The 11900-nt window shown below is 41.2% G+C and overlaps 1 protein-coding gene across 1 annotated transcript in view; it reads right to left on the reverse strand.

Moving 5' to 3' along the window:
• The window catches only part of MTUS2 (microtubule associated scaffold protein 2), a gene marked incomplete at both ends in the record, with an annotated part of 154413 nt that extends 150421 nt beyond the window's left edge, over positions 1-3992 (reverse strand). Inside the window, one exon of the mRNA XM_083855745.1 lies at positions 1713-3992. Within this exon, the coding sequence (XP_083711871.1) occupies positions 1713-3992 (2280 nt within the window). The remainder of the gene's footprint in view (positions 1-1712) is intronic.
• Between the last annotated feature and the right edge of the window lie 7908 nt (positions 3993-11900).

Consider the following 11900-nt stretch of genomic DNA (forward strand, 5'->3'; position numbering starts at 1 on the left):
TCTCTAGAGAAGCAGCTTGCTTGGGTTCAGATATTCCCTGGTTGAAATACCCACCAAAAGTCATATTCCTTGGAGGAAAAGGGGAAGATGCTTTGTATCCTCTCCAGTCCATAAGTGTCCTACTTCAAACCCTAGTCTAGAGAAAATCATGCTGCAGACTTGCCACAGCCTGAGTCCTTCTCATGCTAAAAACAGTCCTCAGCAGTGTCCAGAAATCTGTCCTTTGTTCATAGATGTGTCTGCTGATCCTGACTGATTATCTGAACCCCAACTCTCACAGATACCTGAGGTCTTCAGAGGATCATGCCACCTACAAACAGCCAAACAGCCAGTGTACAGTTTGGGTCATTTTTGCTTTCATTCCACTGGCATCCATTAAACAGTAATAACCTAATAATTTCCCCTCAACTTACAAGGTGATTGTGAAGATATACTGATGATGGCTGGAATAGACAATCTCCCAAACACTTTAGTAGTTCTTTCTCTGGACATAAAATATAAGGGCCAGAGCTGAAAACTGAAGTTAAAGGAAAAAAGACAGCAAACACTGTTCTTTCTGTATTTGTGATGAGAAATAACTATAATCTTTGCTCACCTCAGTAGCCTTCTGGTTAATATGCCATAAGGGTCAATCTACACTCATGCACAGTATCTTAATTTGGGTATTTGCCAGGTTTTAACCGCCAACACTGTCACTAAATTTTTTATTTCGGTGCTGTTCCTTGGATCTATACCATAGGTAGAATGAGGTAGGGAGTAAAATAGCCTTAATAACACCACAAGACACAGAGCAAAAAAACGTATCCTTTTTTTAAAAGACTCACTCAAATAAAACCCCTTGTGTTATCTTCAGTGTTTATATGAAAAACTTGTTGAACTACCACAGGTCCCAAGCAGTGGATGCAAGAGCACATGACAGAGACAGCTTGCTCTTCCCTGTCCTTTCTCCACCTACCAAGCAAGCAAGCTCATCCTTCCTCCACTGTGCTCACCTCCCAGCAGGGATTTCAGGAACCCAAGGTTCTTGCCCAGTTTAGCAAGGCAGAAACACAGAGAGATATCTGGATCCAGAGGTGTCTAGAGGGATTTCCATCACATTTTGGCTGCTCAGGATGGCTTTCCGAGGAAAAGAAGAAATCTTTTTTGACGTGCAAGTCAGTGTAAGAAACAGCATTAAAATTAGTCGAAAGTAAATCTTCTTTTGTATTTTATGTATAATACAAAAAGAGCTCTGGTAGTCCCTGGGTTTCCATACAACTAAATAGAATGGAATTAGTTTAAACCTCTAGTGCTCTGTCTACAAAAACCTGCCAACTTTCCCATTAGGAAGGAAAATTCTGTATGGGCAAATTACAATCATTTCCCAAAGCTATTCTCTAGGAAGTAAAAAAAAAAAAAAAAAAAAAAACAACCAAAAAACACATTACTCAATTCAGCATGTCTTTTTCTTTCTAAACATTCCTATTTATAATACTAGCAGGTGACCCATTTGCTGCAAAATACTGGAAGAAGACAGTGACAGTGTCCAGTAACAGCCAAGATACCACAACAGGGTCAATACCAGAAACAGTTAGGTAAGTTTATTCCTAATGATCACACACTGTTTTAGAATTTCTTATTTGAGGTTTGAGAACAAACTTCTGGCAGCAGCAAATAAGCAAAAGATCACCACTTGGCACACAAAAGCAGCTGTCTCAGCTGCAGAAACTTACCTCCTGCAGAAACTTCTCGCTCATCGGAGTGAAGTGATGACCTGGGGGCCTAATTCCTGAAACGACTAGTCCAGAACCAAAGAGTCTTGGTTTCTGGAGGTCAGGTTTAAATTTGTCATACAGGATGCCAGCGGGTTTTGCCTCCCCTCCACTGGGCGCCTTCTGCTCCGCAGGGATGGGCACGCTGCAGGCGGGGCCCTCGAAGGGCAGCCCTGCCGGCGCGAACAAAGGGTCCAGCTGCTCTATGGAACGAGGGTTCCTCCTAATGTACGTGATGATTTTAGGTCTCACAGGTTTGGGCCGGGGGATGGCAGGTTTTATCTCAACCCCTTCTTCTAGCTTTTCGCTGCAGTCACTGTCTGCACCAGCTTTATCCGTGAGAGAGCCCTTGGGGTGGACCAGGATAGGTTTTGGGATGGCGCTGCTGCAAGCAGTCTTGATAGGCACTTTAGGGGATATGTTTAACAACTGTGTGCTGTCAATGGGAGGTAGGACTGAGGAGGGTGACAATTTGTCATCATGAAGTGCATAAAGGTCCTTCAAATGACTGTTTGATAGCACGGGCTGACCATTAACGTCCGGGTGCACAGGAGTTGGGACACATAAAAAGACATCCGCCTTTGTTGGAATGTTACAGCTCTCTGGTGCTTCCTCTGGAGGATGCTTCTGTGCATTAGCTGTTTCTTTACTTGATACCGAAACATTTGAGGTTTCCACATCACTGCTGTGACTGTCAGGTTGTTGGTTTGACACTGTCTCTGCACTGCGTGCTCTGTGATGCTCTGAGGGATCAGAAGCAGGCACAGCAGCATCCTCAATGCTTTCTTTGACTAGCATCAGTTTATTCTCATTAACTTTCAAGGGTTTGCTGTCAGGCCGATTTATATCATGTATAGGAGATATCTGTTCACACACTGTTTCAGTGCAACCTGTGTCAACCACATGCAAATTTTTGTTTTTTCTTGGCGTCACTTTGATGCTGGATTTGCTACTGCAGGTGAGTGGAAATATTGTTTCCATTTCCTCATCAGTAAAACATTCCTCACCAGCCTGGCTGGTTGCCCTGCTGTCACTGTCATTGCTTCCTCTCCTTTCTCCACTGATGGTGATGTTATCATTTTGCAATTTATCATCAGGATGAGTTACTACCTGGCTTGACAATGGGTCCTCTACTCTATTACAGGTGTCTTGAAAGTGAGATACTTGTAATTTTGATGTGTCAGTCCCAGAGCTTTTCTGTTCCTGCCCTGCTGTATTTTCAGCTCTTGGACACTCCAAGAACTCTACCAGCATAATTCTCTCTATCTTTTGTGGGCATGTATTTTTATATTGTAGAGATGGTGCAGTCCTAAGCTCCAGTTTTTTGCTTTTATCACCCTGACCTAATTGTGCTTCTGATTTACTTGCAACCTCATTGAGCTTAACAGCTGAATGTTGAGAATGAGAAGTATGCAGTGTGCTTTCAGTGCTAACATTTGGTACATTTTCTGCTTTACTTGTTTTCTTGTTCCCTGAGGTAGATGGTTTGGAATAAAATACAGTATTTTCCTCTGAGGTATTGTCAAGTGGACGAAACACCATCCCAAGAAAATGATCCGTGGATGTTTTTTGGGATTTCTCTGTACTTCCCACCAGCTGGTGAGACCTGTCAATGGAGTCCAATGATGCAGAAAGCAGACGTTTACACGACACGCGGCCAACGCCATCTTTCGCAAATGTTTCAGGCTGAGGAGAAAATTTACTTGGTCTTCCCAAAGAAAGCCTTTTAATTCTCTCCACCTCCACAGTCCTGGACATTTTTCCCTTAGGAAAGTTCTGAGTGAAGTCAATATCACCTTTGGAGACAATCTCCAGGTTGGCATCATTTGTGCTACTTTTTAAATTGGACAGACTTTGTCCTCGGCTAATCCTGATATGCCTTGATATATCCTTAGCTTCACTGGTCCTACAATCTTTCCCCATTTCCCTGCCTGTGGTGGAGGGCAGCTTACTTTCCTGTGCACTGGTGTGACAGGTTCGAGAGTCTTTGAAGGTCAGAAGTTTATTCTGCTCTGTAGGCAGATGAGTCACTTTCTCTGTTCCTCCAGAGTATATATTCCCACTCTCATCAGTCACATCATGTTTCTTAACATCTCCGTCAGTGGTTCTAACTTTCGTTACAATTTGGTTGGCATTGGTATCCCCAACATTCACTAGGCTTTCATTATTGTTTCTTATTTCACTGCGGTTGTCCTGAAGCTGGGAATAACATGACTTGTTTGGAATTAGTGGAGCACTCATTTTGTAGCTTCAGGTGACTGCTTTCTGGGGTTTTTTTAGGCAGTTCTAATTAATGAGAAGGTGTTTCCTCCTATCAAATTAACTTTTATGCATGCTTCAGTTTTACATTTAAATTTCAACTGATCAGTAGAAAATTCATCATCAGAAGGCTTGAAGTCTCTTCTCAGAGTCACATTTTTCTGCTGCTCAGTTGTCTCTTCTGCAGCTTCTGGACCTAGGAAATCTTTATGATGTGCTGTAGAGAGGTTCAACACAAGCAAAATAGATCTGCCAAGTTCCCTCTGAATGAGAGCCAGTTAATCCAGCCAACCTAAGGGGAAAAAAAAAACCCAAACACAAATAAAACAAAAAACCCAGACAACATTACACTGATGTCAGGAATCATGGTAACTAAATCAAAGTAAAAATCAACAGCACTCCTAGGTAGTGCCCCAGGACAGTGTTTTCAAACACTTTAAATACTGTTTCAATCACAGCTTTGCTTCCAGCAAAGGTTCTTAGTGTAGCACAGATCTCTGACTCAAGAAGTTACACAGCAAAAAACTGTCCTGGTTATTGGAGTGCTTGTTACTGTTTTTAAGACACATAGGTTTACAACTGTAAATAGGCAAAAATAGCCAGGTGAGGGTGGGGTCCAGTCTTGAAGGTCTAACATTTGCATATTGCTTCAACAATTATTACACCAAGAGGGGCTACTGAAGCATTTAAAGCATCACTGTATAGATTATCCATAAATAATAAAGTTCCAGGTCCACAGAAGTTCTTTATGGGTTTCTGTCCTTGCCTTGTAGAAATCACTGCCATTCTTGTGCTGACACCCCATCCCCTTTGACATTTCTTAGCCAGATCTATAGATTTCAAGAAAGCAAAAGCTATGGCTGGAGGCCTGCAAAGAAAAAAAAAGTATTTTTTTCTGAGACAGATGAATGTGTGTATTTTTAAATACAGAGGATCATACACCAATCCCAATACAGTGCATCTCCTTTTGGTTCCCTCACACATGTGGCTTTAAGAGCCCAGATTTTGTCCTCTATCACCTCCAATAAGACAAAGGTGAGACTTCTGTCTATTCCATGCCAAAATTACTCTCTGAGATATTTCTTGTACCCTGTGTGTTCATATCCTTCATCATAAAGAAACATGGACACTGGAAATTGGAACATGCTCCACAGTTTTCAGAAGCTGGAATTCAAAGCACTCATGATATTCCCAAGCTGTGCTGGGTTTCCAGCCAGGGGCTCACAGGGGCACTAATTAAAAGTGCTGAATAAGTCCCATGCTCTGTCTACAGTATCTGCGTGCCAGTCTGGGTCCCCGTGTTCACTGAAAGTGCGTAGAAAGGCCGTGCTGGTGTGCTTCAGAGACCAGACCAAGCACTTTGGCTTCATGTTGCTAGTACAAATTTTTTAAAATGAAGGTCAGCAAAGACCTGACCCCTCTCAAACACAGGGTACTGCTCAACCTCAGTACTCTGCCAGTAGAGACTAACCCCTTAAAACTGACAACAATGGACTCTGTGCACCCAACATGCCAATTTCATCTCTTCTTGTGACATCCAGCCTCAGATTAGGGATGTCAAAGACTTGAAGAACCCACTACATTCTTACAATTAGCATCCATACAATTAACCAAAGACACTTTCTTTTTTTGCAGAATATTGCTTGGTTAACTTTATAATGTGTTTTATGAGTACCATTATAATAACTACACAGAACAATGGTTCTCTGATAGCAAACAATACAAGGTTCCATTCTGCTATAGAACATACAGGACTCCTACTAAATTAATATAAAAACATAATCTATTTTCCTGTTAAGGAATACAAACTTTGGAGCGTGGTTCAGCAATGGGTTGAACATTTACATATTGTGATAGGCCCATTTGGAAGTAAGATACATGGTTTTGTGTTACATTTGGGACATTAGATTTGATCATTCTTGTGTAAATAGTTGCTATTTTAGAAGCTTTGGCTTGGATTTTCTGCAAGTTAGTTTATTTTAAATGGCACTGTCCAGGCTCAACTTCACTATGCTCTTTGGAGTCCGTGAGATGAAAAGACTCAGCTGTGTCTGGGTTCTGCTGGCTCTTCCTCTATTTTTTATTACTCATCTCTCTTGACTGATGTTGGCTGACATATACACATCTGAAGTCACTCCCTGCTGTGGAGGAATGCTCTGAGATGAGAGGGATACGAACCTCCTTACTCCTCACATGCCCTCCTCAGCACAGGAGAAAGGAGTAAGAGTCTCCAGCCCAACAAAGACAACACTACATCACTTAGCAGCACATCACTAGGGACTCTGATCAAGAAACATGTCTACCATCTCAAAGACTGCACTTGGTACATGTGAGGATTTATATGGATAAATTTTTCTTGACACTGTATAATGTAAAAATATCCCCTCTGAACCACTGAGAGTAGAAAATAAAGACCTAGTTCTCCATGTCACAGCATCTTGGCAGGATGCAATAATTATATTTGTGAGGGGAAAAAAAGCAAAACAAAAACCCTTTACAAAGTGATGTGAACATGCTAGACAGCAGAACAAAATTATATCCACCAGACTATGTTTAGCTATGAATCCTACAGGGAGAAGAAAAGTTCAAGGAGCCAGAAACACAATTAAATACTTCTGTTTAACTCCAGCAGTATCAGGTTCCTTCTAAGATGTCTATCTCTTATGAGACTCTATTTTAAACCTGAGCCCATTTAATGATGATCTAGGAAAGAAATCTACAAGAGCTTCTTCCCATCTGATATTGCAGTTCCTCCACTACATTCCAAGTTACATTTGGCCAGCAGGACTCACCCTAACCTCTGGAGACATCAGGAAGAAGAAGCTGAGCTGGATGATTTTTGCCCCAGGACATGCAGCAGGGACTACATCAGCAGAGCTCAGTTTTGTAAAATAAAACTGGCTGGGAAAAGAAAGCAGCAGCTCGCTTCTGAATAGTAACAACAGTACTTTTTTTTGGTTAAACAAGCAGCTTAGAAATATTGTTATCCTCAGTAGGAATTGAAAAAAGAAAAATATTTAAGAATTCCACACTATAGGCTGCTTGTTCTGTTTTTAATTTGCCACAAAAATAGAACAGCGATAATTATGATATATGCAAAGGAATTATCAAAACATGTGAACAAATAAAAATGGAAATAAAGAAATAAAACCTGAAACATGTTGAGAATTTTGCTTCTTCAATAAACATTTTGTAATGCAGGCTGTTACAGCTGCTTACCTATCGCAGTACTGTGAGTCTAAATCCAGAATATTTACAGCAAGATACACTAAAAACATCTGGGTGTTCTGGTAACACTGCACACGGCTTAGACTGATTGCTCTTTCAGTACAACGCATATAAGAAACACCTAAACACTTCATTAAACATCTGCCACTGAACTGATGCCTCTTGCTACTACCATAAGACAAAACAAAAAAACCCCAAACAACAAAAAACGATGGGTTTGTAAATTGCTGGGTGGAGCCAGCAGCCTGTGAAAGGTCAGGCATGGGCCAGCATCCCTCATCTGCTGCCCACTCCTGCAAGGTAAATGTTCTCAACCCAACAGGGTAGTGGGTCCTGCTGCCCAAGAAATAGGATTACACAGGCAGGTTGTCCACCTGGAGAAAAGAGGGTTCCAGGTAGACGGAACCCTCTGCATTGCAGCCTTTTAGTACTTAAAGGGACCTTATAAAAAGGTGACTTTTTACATGAGCAGATATGCATAGGACAAGGAGAAATAGTTTTAAACTGAAAGAAGAGAGATTTAGATCAGATATTAGGAAGAAATTCTTTACTGTGAGAGTGATGAGGCACTGGAAGTAGTGGATGCTTCATCCTTGGAAGTGTGCAAGGCCAGGTTGGACAGGGCTTCGAACAACCTGATTTAGTGAAAAGTGTTTCTGTCCATGGCAGGGGGTTGGAACTAGCAAATCTTTAAGGCCCCATTCAATCCAAACCACTCTATGATACATGGGGAGAAGCCATGCTTCAGCCCACCTGGCAATGACTCAGAGAGGAGTCAGGAGGTCTGATGAGGTGTTTGTACTCACAGAGGGCAGCTATGACTGCTTGATCACAACTCAGTTCAAAGCACAAAGTGAGAAATCTCCATTTCTCTATCTCCATCTCTGAGCCATTTCCCTCAGAGACTATCATGATCAAGAGCTCCAAGTTCTTAAACTGGAGTATCCTGGACTGAAGCATAAACTCAGCTCTGCTGCCCTCCACACAAACAGCACACATCCAAAGGATGAGAGTCTTGAATGCATTACAACACCCACAGATAAAACTCCTGCAGAAAAAGACCCTCAGGAAGAAATCTTGGCCCATGAGAAACACAGATTCCTGTTGTCTGACCAGTGCAGTGATGCAGGGAGAGGGATGGAAGGAGATGAGGGATATATTTGTATGAAGTGGGAAACAGATGCAGTTTTTAGAGTTACTACAGAAAACTGGCATGAAGAGATGCCTCCTGATAGGCACAGTCATCCCAAGAAATGCCACTGGGGAGAACTGGCAAACCAGGCAGAGCCTGGCTGAGGCCTTCTCTGGGAGACAAGATACCCCCACATCCAATGCCAGCACTGCACACTGCCAACAGCTGAGCCCACAGAGGAAACAAATACGGTGCTGGATGGAAAGGAGGTGGGAATATCTCCTTGGGAAGCCCAAATCTTCATGAAGAGCTATTTCTAATGGTGACAGAAGCTGAAAACTGATACTAGGGTATTAAAAAAAAAAAAAAAGCCAATAAACCTTTTGGAGTGGGTAACATACAAGTGGAATTAATTAAAAGTCGTGGAAAAGTGCTCACCCAGGCACGTGATAATTTTGTTAATGTGATTTAGAAGGGTGAGAACTAAGATTTGGATACAATCCCCGACAGCTTCTATTCATAATGAAGCAGACACAGCTGTTTGAGGAAATTACAGCATAATCTCATCTTTGGCAGTTCCTGTGGAATCGTTGCTGTCTGTCATGAAGAGGACAGCCCTTCAGAGAGACAACTTTCTGCCTGACAAGCAATTAGAACATAGGCAGAAAAGAGATGACAGAGCAAATGTTAAATTTTTACACACTGGAAGGTGGCAGGAAGGCAGTTCTGATTCAAAAGTAAAACTGAAATTATTTGAAGATATTAAAAGCTTTTGTAGAGTGTGGCTCTGTAGCATTTCCCGAATTTCAGTGTTTTAGTGTGTTTAATGTCTCTATAGTCAATAAATTTTAATTATTTCATTATTTACATGATTGCACATTTTATACCTATATAATTTTAAAAACTGACCATAGAACAGCTTATGGCTTCATAGGCCAAGGGAATTTTTTCTGTTATAATTTAGTTTTTCTTCAATAATAAAACAGATTTCATTTTATCAAAATCATTATTAAATTTTTGCTGGTCTATCAAATAAATTTTATAAAAATTATTATGAACAACATAGACTTTCAACATTTGCCATATTTAGCTTCAAAATTTTCTTAATCAAACATTTTAATTTTCAAATAACATTTCAAGATCAAATTTACTTCATCTTGCCAAGGTTTCCAAATGGCAAATCAGGTGACACAGAAAGGTCACTTTCTCCACCCAAATTAGTATTTTTGTTTTCCTAAGTGATGGGGTGATAACAAGCCTGGTGGACAACTCCTAGTTCTTGCTTTCATTAGACTTAGGATGAGCCATTTCTTTTTTGGCTCTCTTCACTGTGTTTCCAGAGAGATTTTTGATTCAAGCCTTCAGTAATACAATTTCCTTATACGACACACCTGGGACATCCCTTGGAAGCAGCACCACTTCCAGTTTGCTGGAAATCACCACCACATGCAACACTCCTGAAAGCACAGCCAAAGGTAAAGGTGCTAAAGCAAGGTTGTCCCCTGATCTTCCCAAAGGAGTGGAGGTGGCAGCACCTGAAACAAGAGGATGGAAAAATAAGCTGCCAGCATGAGACACCAGCCCTGGCAATCACTGTAGCAGCTGGCAGTATCGTGGTGTGTAATCGGCTTGCAAGAGCAACTTTCCTCTCTGAATAAACTGAAAAAAAAAAAAAAAGAAAAACCAAAAGAAATGTTCCATGCTTGAAACATTTCTATGCATCCTTAAATTGCCTACGTATGGCAACTGGAGGACATCAACACAGCAGATGGAGCACAGGGAATGCACTGCTTCTCCTCTGGCTAAATACTCCTCCCAGGCACTGGAGTGTTTTATCTCACAGGCTCCACTGAGGATGGGAAACAACCATGACCACGTGCTCTTGGCTAAAAGAACGTGCATTTTCGTGGTCTCCCTGGGGAACAGAAAGACAATTTTTCCTGCCATGGCAGTGGCAATGGCAATGCAAGAACAGAAATTTTAGTACAGCTTTGTAATTTATTTCCAGTTACGCTGTTGGGATCATTATGTCTTCAATGCAAACTCATCAAAAATTTTCCCAAACAATGTATATCATTTTCTTTTTTTTCTTTTTGTAAGAAAGTTGTAAATGTATGAGTTTGGTGCTGGTTTTTTTTTTTGTTTTTGTGGTTTTTTTTTTTTTTTTTTTTTTTTTTTTGTCAAAACTGCATTTTGTAAGATAATACTCTAATAATTTATTACCTGTGAGGGCTGAATTCCCAAAGTACATTATATGGAAAGTATCCTGCTGACTGCTATTTCAAAGGAGTAGAAGATTTGGGATTAAAGATTCTCTTTATCAAAACTGACGAATTATTTTCCTTATTAACATCAATCAAGTCTCAACCAGGCATAAGCCTGAATAGTTGTTTTTCAAGACTTCTTAATTTTTGCATTTCTACTTGCTTTCAAATATTCACAGTTGGATAAGACAACATACTCTGATATAAGCAATCCTATTAATTAGTTATCCCCCAAAAGGCAGAAGTCTCTGTCTTAGCAATGGCAACCAGCAGGCTGATTGATAACCATAGCACCTAACCTTTGAACAAATGTCTGATTTTATTTTAATTCCAGATAAGGACATCTGGCTAAAGGTATAGGAACAGCTCATACTTTCTGGGGAACAATGCTGTTCAATTTGAGGACTTGAAAGAAAAATAAACAACAGAACCTCAGGGAAAGCCATTGTGAAGACAGTATCAGATAAGGGCATCCTGCCTTTTTAAGTAGTATGAGCTGGTAAATCGAGCAAGGCAAGACCTCAGCCCAAGCTGTGTATATCTTTATTGCCACAGCCACAAGCAAAACACAGGCAGTACAAGAAAAGCTCGAATCAAAAGCCCAAAGGAGAGAAAATTATCACTTATCACCCCAAGGCACCATAGAGCAAATGAAAATGGCAAGAAAGAAAGCAGTAAAGAAGTTTTCTTGAAGAAAAACTACAGCCAAGGCAAAAACTGATTCCTCCCAAACAAGTGCAAACAAACGGAAGAAAAATTATGTATCAAATCAAGTCCCTGCTGCCACAGCGCAGCCCATCTGTTACACACTGAGACATTACCCAGGGGTCAAGCCCAGACACAAGGCATGAGGACAGTCCTCTGCACACTTCCTATTGTCCAGAAGCCAGAGGGGCACCACACATGCTCAGCTGCATCACTGAGCACTCCTGGGCACAGTGCCACTGATGTGACCAGGAGATTGCAGAGAAGGTGAGAGAGGCACCATCAGCTCATACCATTCTCTTTCAGAAGGGAGGCAGCAGCAAAAGGATCCTTTCTGCTGCCTTCACCTCACAGAGCCCGGCCAGAAACTCACTATGTCCCTCTCTATCCAAAAACATCAACCACAGTTCATCATAAAATCTGCAACAGCTGGACGGTGGATGCATGGGGCCCCAAAACACTGCTTAATTTATTTCTGTGCAGCACAAAATCTTGACGCGGAAAGGGGATTGTGAAATGTTCCCAAAATGATCATTGTTTTTTTGCTAAGACTGCTAAATC

Source organism: Zosterops lateralis (assembly GCF_965231275.1).
Source record: "Zosterops lateralis genome assembly, chromosome: 2".
NCBI classification, from domain to species: domain Eukaryota; kingdom Metazoa; phylum Chordata; class Aves; order Passeriformes; family Zosteropidae; genus Zosterops; species Zosterops lateralis.